Raw genomic sequence first — 24,393 nt, 5'->3', positions numbered from 1 at the left:
GAGGTGACACAATCAAGTTCGTCATTGTGCCCCCTAATATCGTGTGCACATCCCGGACCTGTGGTATACCACCAGCCATGGTGGAGAAGGGAGCTGGTGGCTCCCCATTTTCATCTATATCCGAAGCCTGATGACAGGGATACAATTGTTGGTCCGGGAGATTTGACAACTCCTCTGGGGGTCTTGCCCATTACGGGGAGCATCCTGGAAGTCTCCGGACTATAGCAGCAGATGATATGACAGCAGAGTATATACTATCTACTATATAATTGTCTAAGGGTCACTTCCGTCTGTCCTTCTTTCTTTCTTTCTGTCACGGTTATTCATTCGCTGATTGGTGTCGCCCGCTGCCTGACATGGCTGCCGTGACCAATCAGCGACGGCCACAGTCCGGAGGAAAATGGCCGCTCCTTACTCCCCGCAGTCAGTGCCTGTCGCCCGCATACTCCCCTCCAGTCACCGCTAACACAGGGATAATGCCGACGGTAACGGACCGCGTTATGCCGCGGGTAACGCACTCTGTTACCGCCGCTATTAACCCTGTGTGTCCTCAACTTTTTACTATTGATGCTGCGTATGCGGCATCAATAGTAAAAAACGTAATGTTAAAAATAATAAAAAATAAAAAAAAACCTGCTATACTCACCCTCTGTAGCAGCTCGCGCCAGCCGCCATCTTCCGCTGCAGGTTCCGGTGGCAGAAGGACCTGCCATGACATCACGGTCATGTGACCGCGACGTCATCACAGGTTCTGCGCTCATACCAACCCTGGCACCGCAAGATGCCGTGGACTACAAGGGGCCCTCGGAAAGGTGAGTATATGTTTTTGTTTTGTTTTTTAACCTGTGACATACCTGGCTGGGCAATATACTACGTGGCTGGGCAATATACTACGTGGCTGGGCAATATACTACGTGACTGGCCAATATACTACGTGACTGGCCAATATAATACGTAGCTGGGCAATATACTACGTAGCTGGGCAATATACTACGTAGCTGGGCAATATACTACGTGGCTGTGTGCTGTATACTACGTTGCTGTGTGCTGTATACTACGTCACGGGGCAATATACTACATGGCTCTGTGCTGTATACTACGTGGCTGGGCAATATACTACGTGGCTCTGTGCTGTATACTACGTGGCTGGGCAGTATACTACGTGGCTCTGTGCTGTATACTACGTGGCTGGGCAATATACTACGTGACTGGGCAATATACTACATAGCTGGGCAATATACTACGTGGCTGGACAATATACTACGTGGCTGGGCAATATACTACGTGACTGGGCAATATACTACATAGCTGGGCAATATACTACGTGGCTGGGCAATATACTACGTGGCTGGGCAATATACTATGTCACTGGGCAATATACTACGTGACTGGGCAATATACTACGTGGCTGGGCAATATACTACGTGGATGGACAATATACTACGTGGATGGACAATATACTACGTGGACATGCATATTCTAGAATACCCGATGCGTTAGAATCGGGCCACCATCTAGTATATCATAGTTGGTGGCAGCAAAGCCCCAAACTCCTCGGTTTGTACACCTCATATATATCTGTGTCATGTTTCTTCTTGTTGCTATGCCTTTAAGTATTAGTGGGCCTGAGGCAGTGAAGGTGTTAAACTTCAGATCCTGGTAGAATAAAATGATGTTTCTCATCGCCCTCTGCTGGCCGCTCACATTGCGCTGTGCTCGGTGTATATATATGTATATATATTTTTTTTTTATCGGCATCTCTAATATTCATGCTGATGCATTTTGAGGCTACAGAGCTTTCATTTTTCTCCTTTTTTATAGCTGGTTTTATCAGCAGCTTCTGCCGACATCCAGACACCGAGCGGAATCCCCCCTCTCCCTCCTTTCTTCCATCCCCCTCTTCCAGCTTCATCAGGAGGAAGAAAAAAAAATATAATAACATTCAGGATACACAATGTATAGTTGCTGTGTAAGGGTGATGCTCCTGAATGGGAGAAGCCTGGTTCTCGCTGGCTTTTGAAGGCTTTTTTGTGGGGAGGGGGGTTACTTTTTTTGAAGGGGGGGAGGGGGGGTTGCAGAGAGGAAAAAAAAAATCCTTGGAGATTAAGGATGTCTTCAGCGAAGAGGCCGAGAGGAAGGGTAAGTGAGAGGCTGAATGAGCGTGGAAGAGGAGGGGGCTGTCTAACCTCTCTCCCGTGTAAGTGGCCTTGCTCCATCGCCATCTTAAGCCGGTGGTGCCCGCTGTAGTCCCCTGACTCAGGCTGCCGGCCCTTTAACCGCAGCCCTCTCTTCTATCCTTGCCGCAAGAGTCGGTGGCGCTCGCTGCCTTAGGGAGCCAGGATGCTTGTGGATACCCCTACCGCCTGCCCATGGGAGCTCGGAGCGAGGTGAGAAAGTGCCAAGTGGGATTTCGGCACATCCTGCCCCCTCCGTCCTAGTCTGTTCAGTGGGATATATATATCTATAACAGCCCCCTCCCCATATATATATAGATATATATATATATTTTATAGAAAAAAATGTGGCGTGCAAAACTGAGTGTTTTTGGCTGCATGTCGTTTCGTGTCTGCGGTTAGACATCGCAAGTTTGAGAAGAGCCGCAGATGCGGATGCGGTCGTTAGTCATTGTTTTGTACATTAAGCTGCGTAGATTAAGGCTTTCTCCATCAGGAACAAGGACGGGGGCAGCAATCATTGGCGGGAGGGCAGGACAGAGCCTGTTTATCTGTGTGGGTGTGTGCGTGTGTGTATACCGCCATTGTATATCGATAGGGTATGTTATGTGGGTATAGTATGTGTAGTCATCACACTGTTGGAGAGTGCTACGTCATGTGTTACCAGACCCCCGCTCCAGCACAGGGGCTTTCAGCTGTCACGGTGACACGTGCTGGCTAAGGGGTCTTCTCATGGTGCCACGGAGGAGGCGTCTGTCACCTGTCGGAGGGACATGACCGTGTAAGCAATATTACACACAATAGGATTTATCGATTATTTATTAAAAATGCTTGGTGCATTCGTCACCAGCGGATCTTGACATGTTTGTTTTACTCGTAATCTAAAATGAATTATCAGTATTTCATAAGGTTTTATTTTTTAACTTTTATCGATAAGTTTATGTAAAGACTCAATATTAACATGCTGACCCTTCTACCCTTCGCCCTGGCAGCTCCTGGGCCAGATCCTGACTCATGACGGCCCATTCAGGGCTTGGAGTTTATCACAATCTCTGTATTTTTGGTGGTCCACCTACTTTTTGATTGACCTCAGGTTCTCTGGAAGTTTTTTGGCAATGGATCCAAAATCTCAATGTTTTGTTCACTGAGACACTTTTGGTCTCACTTTTGATTTGTGACATGGTCTCCATCAAGCAGTGTTCACTATCATGTTGCTCCTGTGTCGTTGGGAGAAGTTGCTCGTGGAGGATTTTTTGGATCCCATTCCTTATTCGTGGCAGCGTTCTTAGGCAAAATTGTGAGTGAGCCCCCTCCATGGAGGAGAAACCCCCCACACATGATTGGTCTCAGGATGCTTTACAATACCCATTACACGGGACCCATGGTAGCACCCATCTATTCTTCTCCAGACAACCATTTTATAACCAGTCTGAAGGGGCTTCATCAGAGAATGTTCCTCTGCAGTCTGTGCTCCTGCAGAATGTCAGGCTGGCCTTGTTGGTTTTCTTGGAGAGGAGCTTTTCTCCTAACCTTCTTGACACCAGGCCAGTCTCTAAAAGCCTTTGCATTGCTCTCAAACCTGACTGCTGCCATTCCTGGACAAGCTCTGCATTGGTGTTGAAGTGATCTCATAGCCGAATCCTCTTTAGGAGACAGTCCTGGCACTTGCTAGACCTTCTTGGGCGCCCTGAAGCCTTTTTTAAAGCAGTTGAACCTCACTTTGATGATCATGAAAATGGTTGATTTAAAGACCATCTTATCAGAAGCAATGTCCTTACCTGTAAAGCCCTTTTGATACAGTGTAGTGATGACTGCTTCTGACAGTTTCTGCGCTGGGACCGGAGGGAATGTATGAGTTATACATGCTCCTGGCCATAGTCTGACTTATATAGCGCGAGGCCATGTCCTGACTAGTGACGTGGCCGACTAGAGCGCATGGCCTCACGTGGCTGCGCCCACTAAACAGGCTCTGGCCAGGAGTATGTATAACGCATACATACCCTCTGGTCCCGGCTCAGAAACCAGCAAATCCTCCGAGCCTACAGTGCGTGCTCTGGTGGGATTCCTAAGTCTGCATGCTTCTGATCACTCTTCATAACAATTTAGAGTGCCTCTATAAAAATGAAGCTGCAAACTTTGTGAAAATCAGGATTTGCATCAGTCTTCAAACTTTTTGTCCACAGCTGTACAGGCGGCATATTCGGCATGATGACAGTACCTAAATAGGTGGTGTAGGTACTTTTAGGTCTGATGTAGGCTTGCTTTAAGATTTTTTTTGTGCGTTTTAAAAATAAATATTTTATAGTGTTATTTATATTTTTTGTATTTTTTGGTATCAAAGTAATCAGTGAGCAGATGTGTCTGAGCATGCTACACAACTTTGCGCAGTTCACTTTTTGGAAAATGTTTTAAAAAGTTCTACCAGTTCCTGTTCCAGAGGACCCATCCCATCTGTTTATGGGTAAGAGGGATTTCTCCATTGATTAAGATTATCAGCAGACTCACTTATGGATAATAAGGATTATTTTTGTAACTATAAGTGGTGGCTGTTCTGGATGATTCAGTCACTTGGCTGGATTCATGCTATGGCAGTGACGTCATGCTCCCTGGTCGCTTGGCCGTTGAAGTCAGCTGGTGGCTTTAGAAGACAATGACGCGCGTCACGGGAGCGGAGGAAAGGTGATTAGGAGTGTTTATTGTTTTTTTCTCTATGTATTGAACAACAGTGGCGCAGGTGGGGGTGTGCATATACCAGGATGGGCTGCATATACCAGGATGGGCTGCATATACCAGGATGGGCTGCATATACCAGGATGGGCTGCATATACCAGGATGGGGGAGCATATACCAGGATGGGCTGCATATACCAGGATGGGCTGCATATACCAGGATGGGCTGCATATACCAGGATGGGCTGCATATACCAGGATGAGGTGCATATACCAGGATGGGGTGCATATACCAGGATGGCCTGCATATACCAGGATGGGCTGCATATACCAGGATGGAGGAGCATATACCAGGATAGACTGCATATACCAGGAGGGGCTGCATATACCAGGATGGGCTGCATGTACCAGGATGGGCTGCATATACCAGGATAGGCTGCATATACCAGGATAGGCTGCATATACCAGAATGGGCTGCATATACGAGGATGGGCTGCATATACCAGGCTGGGCTGCATATACCAGGATGGGCTGCATATACCAGGATGGGTTGCATACACCAGGATGGGCTGCATATACCAGGATGGGCTGCATATACCAGGATGGGCTGCATATACCAGGATGGGCTGCATATACCAGGATGGGCTGCATATACCAGGATGGGCTGCACATACCAGGATGGGCTGCATATACCAGGATAGGCTGCATATACCAGGATGGGCTGCATATACCAGGATGGGCTGCATACACCAGGATGGGCTGCATATACCAGGATGGAGGAGCATATACCAGGATGGGCTGCATGTACCAGGATGGGCTGCATGTACCAGGATGGGCTGCATATACCAGGATGGGCTGCATATACCAGGATGGGCTGCATATACCAGGATGGGCTGCATATACCAGGATGGGCTGCATATACCAGGATGGGCTGCATATACCAGGATGGGCTGCACATACCAGGATGGGCTGCATATACCAGGATGGGCTGCATATACCAGGATAGGCTGCATATACCAGGATAGGCTGCATATACCAGGATGGGCTGCATACATCAGGATGGGCTGCATATACCAGGATGGGCTGCATATACCAGGATGGGGGAGCATATACCAGGATGGGCTGCATATACCAGGATGGGCTGCATATACCAGGATGGGGGAGCATATACCAGGATGGGGGAGCATATACCAGGATGGGGGAGCATATACCAGGATGGACTGCATATACCAGGATGGAGGAGCATATACCAGGATGGGGGAGCATATACCAGGATGGACTGCATATACCAGGATGGGGGAGCATATACCAGGATGGGCTGCATACACCAGGATGGGCTGCATATACCAGGATGGGGGAGCATATACCAGGATGGACTGCATATACCAGCATGGGCTGCATACACCAGGATGGAGGAGCATATACCAGGATGGGGGAGCATATACCAGTATGGACTGCATATACCAGGATGGAGGAGCATATACCAGGATGGGGGAGCATATACCAGGATGGACTGCATATACCAGGATGGAGGAGCATATACCAGGATGGGGGAGCATATACCAGGATGGACTGCATATACCAGGATGGAGGAGCATATAGAAGGATGATATAGACTATCCTCATAACTATAAGTGGAGTTTATGCTGAATAATATATATTTTCTCATCTATTCTTATTTTAAACGTATGCACCAGCCCTGTATGAGATTAATTGTGTACGTAGAGGCTCCGTAATGCCCTTCCCTGGTACATATATGTGGATCCACAGCCACAAATAGCTGAGTTTCTGCTCTAGACTTTATATATTATTTTTTATATAATTTTGTGCCTGGTTTGTGTACAATTTAATAACCGTTGTTGAATTATGTACCAGATTGTGGACTATTGACTATTGTTTTGGTTGGAAGTATTATCTGTCCTACTTCCATCTGTCCCTAAATTGCTGCTAACAAGTGACCCAAGTCCAGGAGGGCCGAGTGATCTTCTCTATTGCAAGGTTTGGGTGGCAGATAAAAATGAGTTTTAAAAGCTCGCACATTGGTAAAGGAAGTGTCACAATCCATTTTTTGATTCGTGGCAGCTCTGGTTCCACTATGTTTTAAATAAATGTAGCTTTTTTCCTTTCAGGCCAGCGGGGGTTAATGTCAGTTTTCGTTGTTGGCAGTGCATTGCAGTTGCAGAGTTGCTAGGTCAGCTGATGTGGGTGGTGACCACTCACACCATCCTTTAAATGGTCACCTGATGCATCAGCTGACTGTTGATAGGGTTTCTTTATGGAGACCAGTCGTGCAGTTGCAGCTCTCTGGTGTCAGCTACGTCTAGAGTTTTGGAGTCCTGTTTCTGTGTCCTCTGCGGTGTGGAGCTTGGCAGCGGAGTCTGGAAGCTAAGTGTTGTGTTTTCACATTTCTCGTGTTTGTCACTGTCCCCTGTGTGGTACTATTTGCACCGGTGAGGCTAGCGCCCTTGCCAGCCAGGGCACTAGCCAGGGCAGTGTTATGTGGCAGCGAGGGACAAGGTTCCTGACGGCAGTGGGGTGAAGGACCCACTTAGGGCGTTAAGGGAGTGCAGGGACAGGATCAGGTTTGAGCAGGAGGTGACCATCCCTCATTCCCTATTGGTAGGGCCCTCCTCTCCCCTAGCGTTGTGTGTTGCGCCATACGCTGTCTGACCCCCTATTGGGTCGTTATACATATCATGGATGGATTTTGTGGGGATCTACTACTGAGGGCTGTTAGTGAATATTCTCACACAATGGCCTTGTGACTATTTTTTTGCCACTTCCAAGGTGCTGTAATACAGCAGAGCGCTTAGTGTGGTTCTAGCTATGTAGCCATCCTTGGACCGCAGATGACATTTACTTTATCCTATTTTCACTTTGGCACATACTGCTGTAATAAAGTTGCCAAGCGCTGGCAAATGCCGGTCCAATATTTATGTGTCTCCGAGGCTTTGAATGGATGTGCGCATGTATCTGTGCAATAAAATACTACCGTAAATGATTGGTTTTAATATCGTTTCCCCCCTCCTCTTTCATAAGAGGTAACAGAACGGTGGAGAATGCAGTAGATTTACTCAAGTTTACACAATGAGGCTCCGATGTGAAATTGTGGATTAATGGTTTTAATAATCTCCATCCCCCTCAGTAGCGAGTGAATGGGTAATACAGACAATCCTTTATTATCGCCCTGCAAAATGATAATAAATTGTGAGCATAGCAAAAAATATTCTGCATGGACAGTCTACCCAAATGTCTTACATTTTTAATAACAAATTTGTAATCTTTACTGACCTCTCTGTTCCATTTATATCCATTGTGTGTCTTACTGTAAGCATATGACCATCTTATCCATAGGGATGAGCACATTTTACAGATATTTGAAGGGGTTGTCTACCTGACCAAAAATAGCATTAGATCTCATCATTATATGATTATAAAGAACGTTCCAATTTACTATTCTTTTCAGTTTCCTGCCTTTTAGCTATCGGACACTGTCCTTCACTTTCATCCATCATCAGGTCTGTGTGTGGTTGGGCTGACGTACTGGCTAGAGGACAGGGAAGGGTCTGGCTTAACCTTAGAAATAAGCAGTCAGACAGCCCCGGGCTGCAAGTGAATGACCAAGGCTGGTAGATGAAGGTTGAGACACCTTTGAAGACACAAGTTTATTGATAAGTTCTTTATGATCGTCATGAACACGTTAAGGTAATTTTTTTCTTAAGTGGACAGCACCTTCAACTCTATTTCAAGGTCTGCAAGGCTTCATTACGGTACTGTTGCATTAAAGGTATACCTTGCGTCTTGTTGCATTGGTCCAATAGAAGTAGGGTCGTGTATGAGGTGATATGAAGCACATCTCTTGACAAGGCTTAATTTTATTCTGACACCATCCAACACGCTGGAAAGTCGTTTCTCAATTTACCAGCCTCTCTTTTTGTGTTACAAGAAGTAAGGATTAGAACCTTGCAAGGGGCGATCTAAGAATATGGGAGATGTCATACGGGCTTTCAGTATTTGCAATACCTCCTTGCATGTGTGGCCATCTTAGTAGGAAATTGGCAACAAGAATTAAGACAACCCAAAATCCAGGGAAATGTAAGCCCTGCCTTGGGAATTCCCCCCAAACAGCCATTTTTGGGAATGGTTTTGATAACCCTCACCATGGTGACCAACTTCATGGACTATTCTGGTGGGTATATTTTCCATAATTGCCAACCTTTTGCTAAGAAGGGGTGTATGATGCCCCGGCAACCTTTTATGATGTAAGGACCCCATATTGGAATGACATGTCAATGAGGTTTGGGATTCCAAATAGGTCTTTATTGATACCAACGCGTTTGTGTGCAGGACCGGCCGCTTTCTCAAGGTATAAAAACTAGATACTTGGTTTATATACCGTGAGAAAGGCTCTGGTCTGGCTCAGAAACGTGTTAATCCTAAGGCTCTTCGTTCTCGTAGTGTTGCCGTCTAAACGTGACCGTTTCCATTTTTGCCATTATACATCTGGAAGAACCATTTCCTCGGGCCACGGAGCAGCAGCAGTGGCTTTCCGAGCATTTTATAGGTGTTGTCCTTGCCCACAACACCTTCTCTACCATCGCTTGTACTTATCCCTTACCAGACGGTATTGCCCCACTTTGTGCATGCTTCTGTCCATCTCCAGAGCTTCTCAATGTCAGTGAGGTTGTTTCGGAAGCAGTGATTTCGGCAAACCTTTTTGTGAAAAAATGCTCCAGTCATAGAAATTGTTTAATCAAATCTCGTGTGATCTACTCTTGGAAATGTCAACCAGATCTCCGATTATTTTGGTCATTCTGTATCTCTTCTAGGTTAATTCTGCTTTAGTGGTGTCATATATTGATAGTCATTCACCTTCTTTTTCAGCCGCCCTCCTCCAAAAAGCTTGATGGTTCTCGGTCCTACCACAAGCTGTCGAATTCTAAGGTGAGGTCAACATCTGAGAAGCGCCCCAAAAAAAAGGCTGATTCCGAGAGCAAGCAGGAGAAGGCTAATCGGATTATCTCTGAGGCCATCGCGAAAGCCAAGGAGAGGGGTGAGAGGAACATTCCTCGGGTCATGAGCCCTGAGAACTTTCCCAGTGTTTCCTCTTCAGAGGGTAAAGAGGAGAAACGGGGAAGAAAAGCAAAGTCCAAACCTAAGGAAAAAGAGAGCAAGAAAACCAAAGCCGGGCTCACCTCCAAACTCAAAGAGAAGAAGAAGATTGGGTGAGATTATCCAGTAATTGTTTTCTTATTGTATAAATGTAAGACATCCACAGTCCTTCGTGGTGCAGAGAATGGAGAGGTGGCCAGGTTGGTGGATCACTCCTACAGGATTTATAGAGTCCGCGGAGCAAGTGGTCAGAGACACCTATTCTAGGCGCACGGTCAGGTTGTAGAAGCAGAATCTATCAGAGCTTCGTAGCATTACATGTAGACATGTCATGTACTTCTGCCAATTAATTAACCCTTTAAAATAAAAATATTATTGAAAGGGCTCAGAGTAGTGTAAAAAGTAAAAGAAGCAACATCCATTTTGATGCCTGTAACATGGTAGCATCCAGATGGGTTCTGCTATGATTGTGTTTCCAAACCTTTTTAGGATTGTTGCTCATTGGTGGGGGGAAAAAGAAAAAAAATCTCAGGACACCCCTACAAAATATTTTTTTACTAAAATGACCTAAAACTATAAATATAAAACAAGTATACCATGCCCCCGAATATAAAATCAATAAGCTGTACCCCTGATTATAAAATCAGTATACTATACCTCCGAATATAAAATCAATATACCGTACTCCCGAATATAAAATCATTATACTGTGCCCCCGCATATAAAATCAGTATACCATACCCCTGATTATAAAATCAGTATACTATACCTCCGAATATAAAATCATTATACCGTACTCCCGAATATAAAATCATTATACTGTGCCCCCGCATATAAAATCAATATACCATACCCCTTGAATATAAAATCAGTATACTATACCCCTTGAATATAAAATCAGTATACCATACCCCTGATTATAAAATCATTATACCATACCCCTGATTATAAAATCAGTATACCGTTCTCCCGAATATGAAATCAATATACCATACCCCTGAATATAAAACCAGTGGACTGTGCTCCCGAATATGAAGTCAGTGTACTGTGCCCCTGAATATAAAAATCAATATACCGTATCCCCGAATATTAAATCAATATACTGTTCCCCCAATATAAAATCAATATGCTATGCCCCAAATATAAAATCAATATACCGTAACTCCTGAAAAATCAGACAAGTGTTATGGAAGTACAGTGCAATTTTTCTCAACTAGCTTCCATATCACATGCATATGCAATCTGTATGCAATGCATTTTTAACATCCTCTTTTACATACTGTAATTATCTCTGTAATTTAAAGGTACCGTAGTTTACAAACTAATAAAGCGGTCTTTTATATAGAGAGAGAGATAGATAGCCATCAGATATTTAATAAGCTCTGTGGAGATTATATGGCAGCATTTTAGGGATCAATGTAAAAAAAATGGTGTGGGCTCCCCCTATTTTAATAACCAGCTAAAGGAAAGCAGACAGCTGTGATCTGGTCTTACTAGTCTAGGAAGGGGCCAATAAGCATGGAACTTCCCAGCTTATTAATATCAGCTCACAGTTGTCTGCTTAGCCTTTACTGGTTGTTTAAAAGTGTGAACCCTAAAAAAATGACATAGGATCTCCCCTATTTTAATAACCAGCAAGGGCTAAGCAAACAACTGTGAGCTGATACTAATAGGCTGGGAAGATCCATGGATTTTGGCCCCTTCCCAGCCTAATAAGGCCAGCTCACAGATGTCTGCTTTCCCTTAGCTGGTTATTAAAAATAAGGGGGACTAATTATATATCTAACTGACATATTTCTGTTCTATTCTGATGGTTCCGGCTGTGAATTTACTGTATTTGGCTGGTGAAATGTCGGGTTTCCTTTGAGATGTGTGTGTAAAAATCGGATGGAAGATGCTTGGTCTGCGTGCTGTGCGATTTTTTTTTTTTTTTTTTTTTTTTTCTCTCGCATCCATTGTCTTGCATTGGTGAGTCTTACGATATACGCAGCATGCTGCAATTTGTTTTTCATCCAGATTCCACCTGAGAAAAAAATCGCAGATCAGCCCTGTCTCATTGAATAACATTGGTTATATAGAGAAACACCTGTAAAGAAAACACTGATACTTACTTTATTTGCAAAAATTCTTCAGAAAAAACTCAGTGTGAACACACCCTTTAGTGTTATGTGCACATGTGGTTTTTATTTCAGCAGCAAAACATCCAAAAATACATAAAAAAGAAGCTTCAGGACGAACATTGTGGGTGTGTTCCTGAAGAGCCTCCCGCTTCAAAAACGATACATCTAAAGGCATCGTGCGCACGTAGCATAGGATGTGTTTACACTGATTTTTTATTGAGTTTTTGGAGGAAAAAAATATAAGAAGTTCAAAGACCCCAAGATATGATTGGAGACTTACTGCTGTGAAAACTCAGCAGAGAAACGCACAAAAAAAACCCTTAGGCTACGTACACAAGTCACCGCCGGCGTCTCTTACTCTGTGCTGTTAAGTATAGTGCTCTGGCGGATTCTGGGCAATTAATAGAAGTTACATGAGAAGGAACCTGCACACAACAATACTGATTTGACGTGGCTGTGCATTTTGCTCGTTTTAAGGGGTGCTTTACCATTTATATTTTTGACAAAATCCACCTAAAAAACACACTGTGCACACAGGCTAAGGCCTCCTTCACACATCCAGAAGTGGTACCATCAGTCATTTCTTTATCCAGCATCTGATGTTCCACCCTTGTAATAGTAATTAGCCTGATTAAAGACAAAGTTTCAATCGCCAATTATGTGACAGCTTTGTATTCCAGGCTATCTTGTGTAATAACCTGGCAGAGAAGCATATGTGGCGGGCAGAGCTCTCGCAGTGTGAATGTAGGCTATGAGCATCTCATAATCCACGATAATGAATAATCTGGCTCCTGCTGCTATTGGATTGAATTACTACTAATTATGATAAATTGGTCTCTTTTTATGCAGGTACAGATATATGAGAAGTGTTTGGTATCATTTACATTTTTGATACTATAGATGATATTTGGAAATTGGCCATTGTAGCAGGGTCAGGTATGTGGGTGAGCACTGCCTTCTAATGTCCGACTGTCTACTTGATTGCGTGTAAGGGACTGGGGTAATGCATTTTGTAGCTCAAATGCTGGAGAGATTTATGGTGGTGATTATGGGGGGTGCACTGTGATTAGAGAGGTAATGGCTTGTGTTCTGCATAGGCGTCCTCTGCTGACCATGTGCTGTTTTGCATTGTTGTGGAGTAAATAAAGTGTATGTTGGCAATGGAAATTTTTAATTTAAGGAAAAGCAGACACCAGGTCAAAACTGTCTAGTTTTTGCTCTTATTTTATTCCCGCTGTTCCCCTGAGTATTGCGCTTTTTGTCCTTTTTAAATCCACCATACGGTTCCAGAGATACAGGCATTTTGACCTTTGCCAAGGGGCGTGGCTCATAGTGTAATTATGCAGACACGCCCCCTGAGAATCCTGTGAACCACACCCCCCTCAATGAAGATCTTACGAATTAGAGCTAAATAAAAAGCATCATATCTCTGGAACCGTGGGGCAGATTTTAAAAAGACAAAGAATGAATTGCTCTGGAGAATCATGGGAATGAAATAAGAGGAAAAAAACTGACACTTATGACCTACTGACAGGTCCCCTTTAAAAGTATTTACCGTATGTCACCCACTTAAAAATTCTCAAGGAATCTGTGGTATAAATTATTTTGTGGACTATGCACACAGCAAACCCGTTCACTGATTATTTCTATATATTATGGTTATACCTTGTGGAATCCACGCCTGGCCAGAAGTGACCGGTCACTTATTTTTCTGATAGATTCTCTTTAGATTGATAGTCGGATTTCTCTTAATTTTCACACAGATTGAAGGCTACTGCGGTGTTCTCGCTGATTGCAGAGATGTCCCCTGTGCCTTATTCTTGTTGTTCACTTTGGCATTGACTCTACAGATCGGCATGTGCTGAGGTTGATGTTGGAGGCCCGTCAGTCGCTGTGAGGGCCTCATCTTGGCGGTTACACCCCTCTTTGTAGTCAGGCGTGTTGTAGATTCCAGGATGTCTGAATGCCGGGAGCAGAAATGGAGTTTCCATCAGTGGCTGCTTCATGTTATCCCCTCACGGCAATGCAGTTAGAAGATTGATAATGCCTTCAAGAGGGGGAGTGAGCGGTTCAGGCGCCCGCAGTGCCAGAGTCGCCGCATTCATGTAAACTAATTGCCTTGACTACACAATAAAGCCAGCCTCCCGGCCCTTGTGAGGAGGCAGGCGTAGCTCAGCCATTTCCATCCGGGCAGTAATGATCAAACCTGCAATGTGTGAGGTATCTGCTTCTAAGGCGGCCTTCTCCGCAGGTCCATCCTCGGGTTCCCCACAGCCCTGTGATTATATTTTTAAGTCTTCCGTCTTTCCCCGGAGAGGATCAAATGCTGTTTTGTAACAGTTTGGTTAACCTCTGGTTTCCCTGCCTGACACTGCGCCGCAGGGAACTGTTAGGTGGTGGTAGCGAGATCGGATCACTGACAGACATTATTAAGGCCGTCCTCTGCCTTGTATCCAGAATACAAAGAAGTAAGTATCGCATGGCACCACAAATGGCACGCGTTCCTCCATGTTGCTTCATACACCCATAGGTGCTTTATAAGAAGAGGCCATTCACATCACTTACCAAGGAACGGACAAGTTCTCTTTGGAAATCTTTTTTTTATTTTAATGTGCACAATATATTTTGCAAAAAAAAAAAAATTTCCAAAAAAGGATGAAGGTGAAGAAGAGTTGTAAACGTATCACTGTACAGACAACTATGCGGAATTAAATAAACTAAGCTGGCCCCCTGTTACATCTGCTTATGGTGGTGTTCACATGGGAGGTAAATGCTGATATTTTTTTTTTTCTGCTGCGGAAAACAGTGCAGTAGTTACACTATGTCCAAACATGGCTTAAAGGGGTATTCCCATCTCCAACATCCTATCCCAATATTTAGTAGGTGTAATAGCAAATACCTCCAATTAGAAATGTAATGTAGTTCGTCTGATTCGCTATGTCGATTACCCCATGTGCAGGGCATTGCGTAGCTTAGGTTACGACCACTACCTGTCACTTTATAAGTGTTGTAACTGTGGATACTTAAGCTACTGCAATGACCTGCACATGGGGTAAGTGACATAGCCAATTAGAAGAACTATACTACAGTTCTAATTGGAGGCATTTCCTAATAATTGTATTATTATTATTGCTGATCGAATAGCTTCGGATAAGTGCTTATCTAAGCATATTGCATCCCTGATTATTATTATTACTTCTACACTTACTACACATTGGCATATTATCTTAGAGATGGAAACACCGCTTTAACCGGTCTCTCAGACAAGTATATATTTGGTCGGTATGCTGTCAATGTGCTGATCGGACAGTACACTGATCCAATAATAACCTGTGTGCCAATACACAGAAAAGATTTTTCGTACAGACCTATGGTTTATATAAAAAGCATTCAGACTAGATGTCAATTTCAGCTAGCTCCTAGTCATCCGCTATGCGGACAAGTACACAGAGCCGGTCCCATCTGTGTGACTCAGGTAGCTCCTGGTCATCCGCTATGCAGACAAGCACACAGAGCCGGTCCCATCTGTGTGACTCAGGTAGCTCCTGGTCATCCTCTATGCTGACAAGCACTTCGCCGGTCCCATCTGTGTGACTCGGGTAGCTCCTGGTCACCCTCTATGCGGAAAAGCACACAGAGCCGGTCCCATCTGTGTGACTCGGGTAGCTCCTGGTCATCCGCTATGCGGAAAAGCACACAGAGCCGGTCCCATCTGTGTGACTCAGGTAGCTCCTAGTCATCCACTATGCGGACAAGTACACAGAGCCGGTCCCTTCTGTGTGACTCAGGTAGCTCCTAGTCATCCGCTATGCGGACAAGTACACAGAGCCGGTCCCATATGTGTGACTCAGGTAGCTCCTAGTCATCTCTATGCTGCGGACAAGTACACAGAGCCGGTCCCTTCTGTGTGACTCGGGTAGCTCCTTGTCATCCTCTATGTGGACAAGCACACAGAGCCGGTCCCATCTGTGTGACTCAGGTAGCTCCTGGTCATCCTCTGTGCGGACAATCACACAGAGAGCCGGTCCCATCTGTGTGACTCAGGGAGCTCCTGGTCATCCTCTGTGCGGACAATCACACAGAGAGCCGGTCCCTTCTGTGTGACTCGGGTAGCTCCTGGTCATCCGCTATGCGGACAAGCACACAGAGCCGGTCCCATCTGTGTGACTCAGGTGGCTCCTGATCATCCTCTGTGCGGACAATCACACAGAGAGAGCCGGTCCCATCTGTGTCTCGGGTAGCTCCTGGTCATCCTCTATGCGGACAATCACACAGAGCCGGTCCCTTCTGTGTGACTCAGGTAGCTCCTGGTCATCCGCTATGCGGACAAGCACACAGAGCCGGTCCCATCTGTGTGACTCAGGTGGCTCCTGGTCATCCTCTGTGCGAACAAGCACACAGAGCCGGTCCCATCTGTGTGACTCAGGTAGCCCCTGGTCATCCTCTATGCGGACAAGCACATAGAGCCGGTCCCATCTGTGTGACTCAGGTAGCTCCTGGTCATCCTCTATGCTGACAAGCACTTCGCCGGTCCCATCTGTGTGACTCGGGTAGCTCCTGGTCACCCTCTATGCGGAAAAGCACACAGAGCCGGTCCCATCTGTGTGACTCGGGTAGCTCCTGGTCATCCGCTATGCGGACAAGCACACAGAGCCGGTCCCATCTGTGTGACTCAGGTAGCTCCTGGTCATCCTCTATGCGGACAAGCACAAAGAGCCGGTCCCATCTGTGTGACCCAGGTGGCTCCTGGTCATCCTCTATGCGGACAATCACACAGCCCGTCCCTTCTGTGTGACTCAGGTAGCTCCTGGTTATCCTCTATGCGGACAAGCAAACAAAGCCGGTCCCATCTGTGTGACTCGGGTAGCTCCTGGTCATCCGCTATGCGGACAATCGCACAGAGCCGGTCCCTTCTGTGTGACTCGGGTAGCTCCTTGTCATCCTCTATGTGGACAAGCACACAGAGTCGGTCCCATCTGTGTGACTCAGGTAGCCCCTGGTCATCCGCTATGCGGACAAGCACACAGAGCCGGTCCCGTCTGTGTGACTCGGGTAACTCCTGGTCATCCGCTATGCGGACAAGCACACAGAGCCGATCCCATCTGTGTGACTCGGGTAGCCCCTGGTCATCCGCTATGCGGACAAGCACACAGAGCCGATCCCATCTGTGTGACTCGGGTAGCCCCTGGTCATCCGCTATGCGGACAAGCACACAGAGCCGGTCCCATCTGTGTGACTCGGGTAGCTCCTGGTCATCCGCTATGCGGACAAGCACAGATAGCCGGTCCCATCTGTGTGACTCGGGTAGCTCCTGGTCATCCGCTGTGCGGACAAGCACACAGAGCCGGTCCCATCTGTGTGACTCATGTAGCCCCTGGTCATCCGCTATGCGGACAAGCACACAGAGCCGGTCCCATCTGTGTGACTCGGGTAACTCCTGGTCATCCGCTATGCGGACAAGCACACAGAGCCGATCCCATCTGTGTGACTCGGGTAGCCCCTGGTCATCCGCTATGCGGACAAGCACACAGAGCCGGTCCCATCTGTGTGACTCGGGTAGCTCCTGGTCATCCGCTATGCGGACAAGCACAGATAGCCTGTCCCATCTGTGTGACTCAGGTAGCCCCTGGTGATCCGCTATGCGGACAAGCGCACACAGAGCCGATCCTTTCTGTGTGACTCGGGTAGCTCCTGGTCATCTCTATGCGGACAAGCACACAGAGCCGGTCCCATCTGTGTGACTCAGGTAGCTCCTAGTCATCCGCTATGCGGACAAGCACACAGAGCCGGTCCCATCTGTGTGACTCTGGTAGCTTCTAGTCATCTGCTATGCGGACAAGCACACAGAGCCGGTCCCATCTGTGTGACTCAGGTAGCTCCTGGTCATCCGCTATGCGGGCAAGCACACAGCCGGTCCCATCTGTGTGACTCGGGTAGCTCCTGGTCATCCGCTATGCGGACAAGCACACAGAGCCGGTCCCATCTGTGTGACTCAGGTAGCTCCTGGTCATCCGCTATGCGGACAAGCACACAGCCGGTCCCATCTGTGTGACTCGGGTAGCTCCTGGTCATCCGCTATGCGGACAAGCACACAGAGCCGGTCCCATCTGTGTGACTCAGGTAGCTTCTGGTCATCTGCTATGCGGACAAGCACACAGAGTCGGTCCCATCTGTGTGACTCAGGTAGCTTCTGGTCATCCGCTATGCGGACAAGCACACAGAGCCGATCCCATCTGTGTGACTCGGGTAGCTCCTGGTCATCCGCTGTGCGGAAAAGCACACAGAGCCGGTGCCATCTGTGTAACTCAGGTAGCTTCTGGTCATCCGCTGTGCGGACAAGCACACAGAGCCGGTCCCATCTGTGTGACTCAGGTAGCTTCTGGTCATCCGCTATACGGATAAGCACACAGAGCCGGTCCCATCTGTGTGACTCAGGTAGCTTCTGGTCATCCGCTATACGGACAAGCACACAGAGCCGGTCCCATCTGTGTGACTCGGGTAGCTTCTGGTCATCCGCTATACGGACAAGCACACAGAGCCGGTCCCATCTGTGTGACTCGGGCAGCTTCTGGTCATCCGCTATACGGACAAGCATACAGAGCCGGTCCCATCTGTGTGACTCAGGTAGCTTCTGGTCATCCACACAGAGCCATCTGACCTGAGTCTTAGTACGGCTGTGAAAACCCGGCCTTAGGTCTCAGTTATCAGTACTGAATCTGATTTTCATCCATTTTTTGGTCCATGTGTCCCTTTTTTACCATCCTTGTGTGGTGCCTTATTTTCTCATAAGTCGATAAATAAAAATAAAAAAAAGATCCAAGCTTCTCCAACCAAAGGGAAAATGGATAGCACATGAGTGACACAATGACTTCCATGTGCGGTCTCATTTTTTTCACCGAGTCCCTGAAATAAAATGGGCAAGTTTAATCCGCCATTTGGATAATAAATGGACAGGACTGTTTTTGTTTTATATTTTTTGCGGATTCTCTGTAAAAAAAAAAAAAAAAAAAAAAAAAAACCTGGACATGTGAACAGGTTCATAGATTATAATGGGTACATGGTTTATCTGAGAAAAACACCAAGTGCGTTCAAGATAAACTGACATCTGAATGAAGACATAGCATAATGGAGAAAAACGACATCTAAAGGTGCCTTCACACTGAACGATATCGCTAGCGATCCGTGACGTTGCAGCGTCCTGGATAGCGATATCGTTGAGTTTGACACGCAACAGCAATCAGGATCCTGCTGTGACATCGTTGGTCGGAGCAGAAAGTCCAGAACTTTATTTCGTCGCTGGATCTCCTGCAGACATCGCTGAATCGGCGTGTGTGACGCCGATTCAGCGATGTCTTCACTGGTAACCAGGGTAAACATCGGGTTACTAAGCGCAGGGCCGCGCTTAGTAACCCGATGTTTACCCTGGTTACCAGCGTAAGCGTAAAAAAAAAAAAACACTACATACTTACATTCCGGTGTCTGTCCCCAGCGCTTACACAGTGCAGAGAAGCACAGCGCCGGCCGGAAAACAGAGCACAGCGGTGACGTCACCGCTGTGCTTTCCGGCTGGCGCTCTCAGTCAGTACAGAGAAGCAGAGCGCCGGGGGACAGACACCGGAATGTAAGTATGTAGTGTTCGTTTGTTTTTTACGTTTACGCTGGTAACCGATGTTTACCCTGGTTACCAGGGGACTTCGCATAGTTGGTCGCTGGAGAGCTGTCTGTGTGACAGCTCTCCAGCGACCGCACAGCGACGCTGCAGCGATCGGGATCGTTGTCTAGATCGCTGCAGCGTCGCTAAATGTGACGTTACCTTTAGATATCAGCCATGATTCTGCTTCCAGCCATATGGACGGTGCTGCAGTGGGCTCTAGGCACAGTCTCCTCGATGCCAGCATACCCACTCATCTTTAATAGTCGCCCACCCCATGAAGCTTCACATGTGATATAGGACTTCAGCCATTGATCATAAATGTTATTGGATCCGAAAATAGTATAGAGACTGTATATCAGAGGAAAATATGTTGAAAAAGGTTCAGACAGAGACCACAAGCACAACATGAAGCTTAGATGTCGTATGAAACAATAATAGTAGAAGTTACTACATGTGCTGAGCGCCCCCAATAGCAAGAAAGGTGGATGTGGCATTTCTGGAGACTAAGCTCCCTTTAATCAATCAAAAATAAAAGTAGATACCAATAAAAATAGAATTATTCTTACCGTTAATTCGCTTTCTAGAAGCCTTCCACGACAGCCACAGGAGGTTGTCTCCATACCCTAATGGGGGACAGGAAGCACAAGAGGTTAAAAACCCCTCCCACCTCCCATTAACCAGTGACTTACAACTGAACCCATAGCACCGGTTACCTTTAGGTTCTCAGAAGAAATATCCAAGAACATCGGGAGGGAATTAATGCTGTCGTGGAAGGCTTCTAGAAACCGAATTAACGGTAAGAATAATTCTATTTTCTCTAGCAGCCTTCCACGACAGCCACAGGAGGAATGCCAACCAATTCTGTATTTAGGGAGGGACCACAGCCTGAAGAACCTTTCGGCCAAAGGCAAGTTCCCTGTTGGACCAGAAGTCCAATCTATAATGCTTAGTAAATGTGTGTAGAGAAGACCATGTTGCAGCCCTGCAAATCTGCTCTGTTGAAGCACCAGCCCTTTCAGCCCAGGAGACAGAAGTAGATCTGGTGGAATGAGCCCTTAGGCCAGCAGGAACCGCAATATTCTGAGCTAGGTATGCTTCAGTAATGGCCTTCTTTATCCAGTTGGCGATGGTACTCTTCGCTACCTTCTTGCCTTTGTTTCGGCCAGATAGATGAACGAAGAGATTTTTGTCGATTCTGAAGGATTTAGTTTGTTCCAAGTAGTATAGCACTATACGCCGTACATCCAATGTATGAAATCTGTGTTCTTCCGGATTTGACGGATTGTGACAGAACGATGGGAGGACTATATCCTGTGATCGATGAAATTCTGACACTACTTTCGGAAGAAAACATGGATCTGGTCGGAACACAATGGAATTGTCTCTTATAGTAAGATAAGGTTCTCTAATTGGAAGGGCTTGTATTTCCCCCACTCGTCTTGCGGTAGAAATTGCAACTAAAAAGGCAGTCTTGCAGGACAGAAGCTGTTAGGAACAAGATGATAACGGCTCAAATGGAGGAGCCATAAGACCCTTTAGAACTATGTTTAAGTCCCATGATGGTACAAAGATTTGTTTTCTTGGACAATGTCTTGATGCTGAGACCAAAAACCGTTTTATCCAACGGTGACCTGCAAGGTCTTGGTCGAAGACAGAACTCAAAGCTGACACTTGGACCTTTAAGGTACTTGGCTTCAGCCCCAACTCCAATCCTTTTTGTAGAAAATCTAATATTTGTGAGATGTTAGGATGGAAAGGGTCAGGATTATGAGGATGACACCACGAGGAGAATCTCTTCCAAATTTTGCTATATATAGCATTGGTGACAGGTTTTCTAGATTTCTGTAAAGTAGAGATTACTGACTCCGAAAGACCTTTAGCTCTTAGTACCTGGGCTTCAATAGCCAGGCTGCCAGCTTGAATTTCTGCGGCTCCGGATGATAAAAGGGGCCCTGGCAGAGTAGATCCTCTGATGTTTGAAGAAAAACTGGACCATCCACCTTCAGTTCTCTGATGAGGTGATACCAGCTCCTCTTTGGCCATGCCGGAGCTACTAGGATAGTCGGGACTTGATCGTCTCGGATCTTCCTGAGGGTCTTTGCAAGCAAAGGTATTGGAGGAAACACGTACGCTAGATGGAATCTCCATGTATGAGCAAAGGCGTCTACTCCTTGAGACCTGTCTCTGGGGTCTAGAGAGTAGTTCTCGACCTGTGCATTCTGGCTTGACGCTAGAAGATCTATGTCGGGGAGTCCACATCTGTCTGTCAACATTCTGAAAACGTCTGTCTTCAGGCTCCATTCTCCTGGATGCAAATCGTGACGACTTAGGAGATCCGCATGAATGTTTACTGACCCTTTGAGATGTATTGCTGATAGTGAGAGGAGATGTTTCTCTGCCCAGCAGAATATTCTGTTCGATATTGCTCTCAAATGGTTGAACTTCGGACTCCCCTGGAGTTTTAGATGCGCTACAGTCGTCATATTGTCTGAGTACACTCTGACATGTTGACCTATGATGAGACTGCTGGCTGCCAGAAGGGCCCTCTCCACTGCCATCAATTCTCTGAAGTTGGAGGAATTGGAGCTTTCTTTCCGATTCCAGTGACCCTGGAATGGGGTTTGCAAAATCACTGCTCCCCAACCTTTTTGACTGGCATCTGTTGTCACTGTTACCAGCGGATCTTGTATCCAGTCCACTCCTTTTAGCAGGTTTGATTTGATCGCCCACCAGGTTAACAAGGCCTTTACCTTCCCTGGAGTGTAGACTCTTCTGTTCAGGAAATTTGGATTTCCGTTCCAATTTCCTAGGATGTGTGCCTGCAGAACTCTGGAGTGGCTTTGAGCCCTCTGGACTGATTGTATACAGGCCGTCATTGACCCCAGAAGAGACATTGCAGACCGCAGAGTCGGAGACCGTTGTTTCTTGAAGTCTAGGACCTTGGATACTAGGTTCCTCTGGTGTTCCTCTGGTAGAAAAGATTTTTGATTTTCCGAGTCCAAAAGGACTCCGAGGAATTTTATCACCTTTGAAGGTAATAGTTGAGACTTCTTTAGATTGGGTATCCAACCCAAAAGCTGTAAGATGTTCAGAGTTTTGGAAATTCTCTGATTGAGAATTTCGGCGGAAGGACCAATTATTAAAAGGTCGTCCAAGTACGGCACTATAGCGACGTCTTGGTTCCTGATATGAGCTACCGCTTCCGCCATAACTCTGGAAAAAACCCTTGGGGCCGAGGAGATCCCGAAGGGGAGAACGTTGTACTGAAAATGTAAGATTTTTTGATTGAATCGGACCGCAAATCTTAGGTATTTCCTGTGGCGGGGATGCATTGGAATATGGAAATAGGCATCCTTGAGGTCTATTGTTGCCATATAGGAATGAGAAGCTATCAGAGGGATGGCTGTTTTTACTGACTCCATTTTGAACTTGCGGTAAGTAATGTATATGTTGAGAGCTTTTAGATTTATTATGATCCGAGCCTGCCCGGAAGGCTTTTTTACCATGAAGATACGGGAATAGTGTCCCTTCCCTTGCTCGTTTACCGGGACCACGGAAATAGCTCTCGAGTCTAGTAAGTCCTGTATTCCTGCCATCATCAGTTTTTGAGTCTCCCGAGATGACGGGGAGGTGACTCTTAAGATCCTGGGAGGAGGCGCATCGAACTCTATCAGAAGACCCTGATGGATGACACTCACCACCCAAGGGCTGTTGGAGATATTCTGCCAACTGTGAACAAAGTTCGAAAGCCTCCCCCCTACCGGATCGGAGTCATTGTTTTTCTTGTTGTGTTTGTTGGGGAATAAGGATGTTTTTAGGTTTCCCCTTTGCATAACTCCACCTCCCAGATTTCCCTTTTCCTTTACCCTGGGAGGGCTGGGGCTGGGAGGGTCGAAAAAAACGCTTCCTGGGAGGTCTTTGTTCAGGAAGAGTTTTCTTTCTGTCCGTAGCTTTTTCCAGTATGTCATCTAATGAGGGCCCAAACACATAGTCACCCTTAAAAGGAATGGAACAAAGCTTTATCTTTGAAGTGACATCCCCACTCCACATTTTTAGCCAGAGAGCTCTTCTGGCTGAATTTGTCTGGACTAGAGATCTGGCGGCCACACGGATAGATTCTAGCGAGGCGTCTGCAAGGAACCCAGTTGCTCGATGCAAAATAGGCAAGGAGTCCAATACTTCTTCCCTGGGGGTACCCTGAGAGATGTGGTTTTCTAGCTCTTCTATCCAACGGAAGAGAGAGCGGGCCACACAGGTGGATGCAATGTTGAATCTGAGGGCCGAGGTAGAAGTTTCCCAGGATTTTTTGAGAAGGCTCTCAATCTTCCTATCTAAGGGGTCCTTTAACTGGGAAGAATCCTCGAACGGCAGAGCCGTCTTCTTAGCCACTCTTGCCACCTGAACATCTATTTTGGGGATGCTCCATTTGATTGAATCCTCATCTAGAGGAAACCGATGTTTAAAGTCCGAAGGAGTGGATAGCCGTTTCTCAGGCAGTTCCCACTCATTATTGATCATGTCTATGATGCTTTTATGTACGGGAAACCCAGGTTGTTTTTCGGTATGTATACCGAATAATTCGTCTTGTATAGACTGAGTAACTGGTTCCTCTCTAAGCCCCATAGTATTCCTCACCGCAGACACCAATTCCTCAATGTATTCAG

The 24,393-nt window shown here is 46.3% G+C and overlaps 1 protein-coding gene across 2 annotated transcripts in view; it reads left to right on the top strand.

Moving 5' to 3' along the window:
• The window catches only part of CHD9 (chromodomain helicase DNA binding protein 9), a 143,232-nt gene that overhangs the window by 53,654 nt on the left and 65,185 nt on the right, over positions 1-24,393 (top strand). For both annotated transcript variants that reach the window (XM_069740558.1, XM_069740556.1), the window contains exon 3: positions 9,728-10,068. In XM_069740558.1, the coding sequence (XP_069596659.1) occupies positions 9,728-10,068 (341 nt within the window). The remainder of the gene's footprint in view (positions 1-9,727; positions 10,069-24,393) is intronic.

The sequence above is a fragment of the Ranitomeya imitator genome, chromosome 9 (assembly GCF_032444005.1).
Source record: "Ranitomeya imitator isolate aRanImi1 chromosome 9, aRanImi1.pri, whole genome shotgun sequence".
In the NCBI taxonomy this organism is placed as follows: domain Eukaryota; kingdom Metazoa; phylum Chordata; class Amphibia; order Anura; family Dendrobatidae; genus Ranitomeya; species Ranitomeya imitator.
Note: the sequence above shows the minus strand (reverse complement) of the source record. Positions and strands in the feature narration are given on the sequence as shown.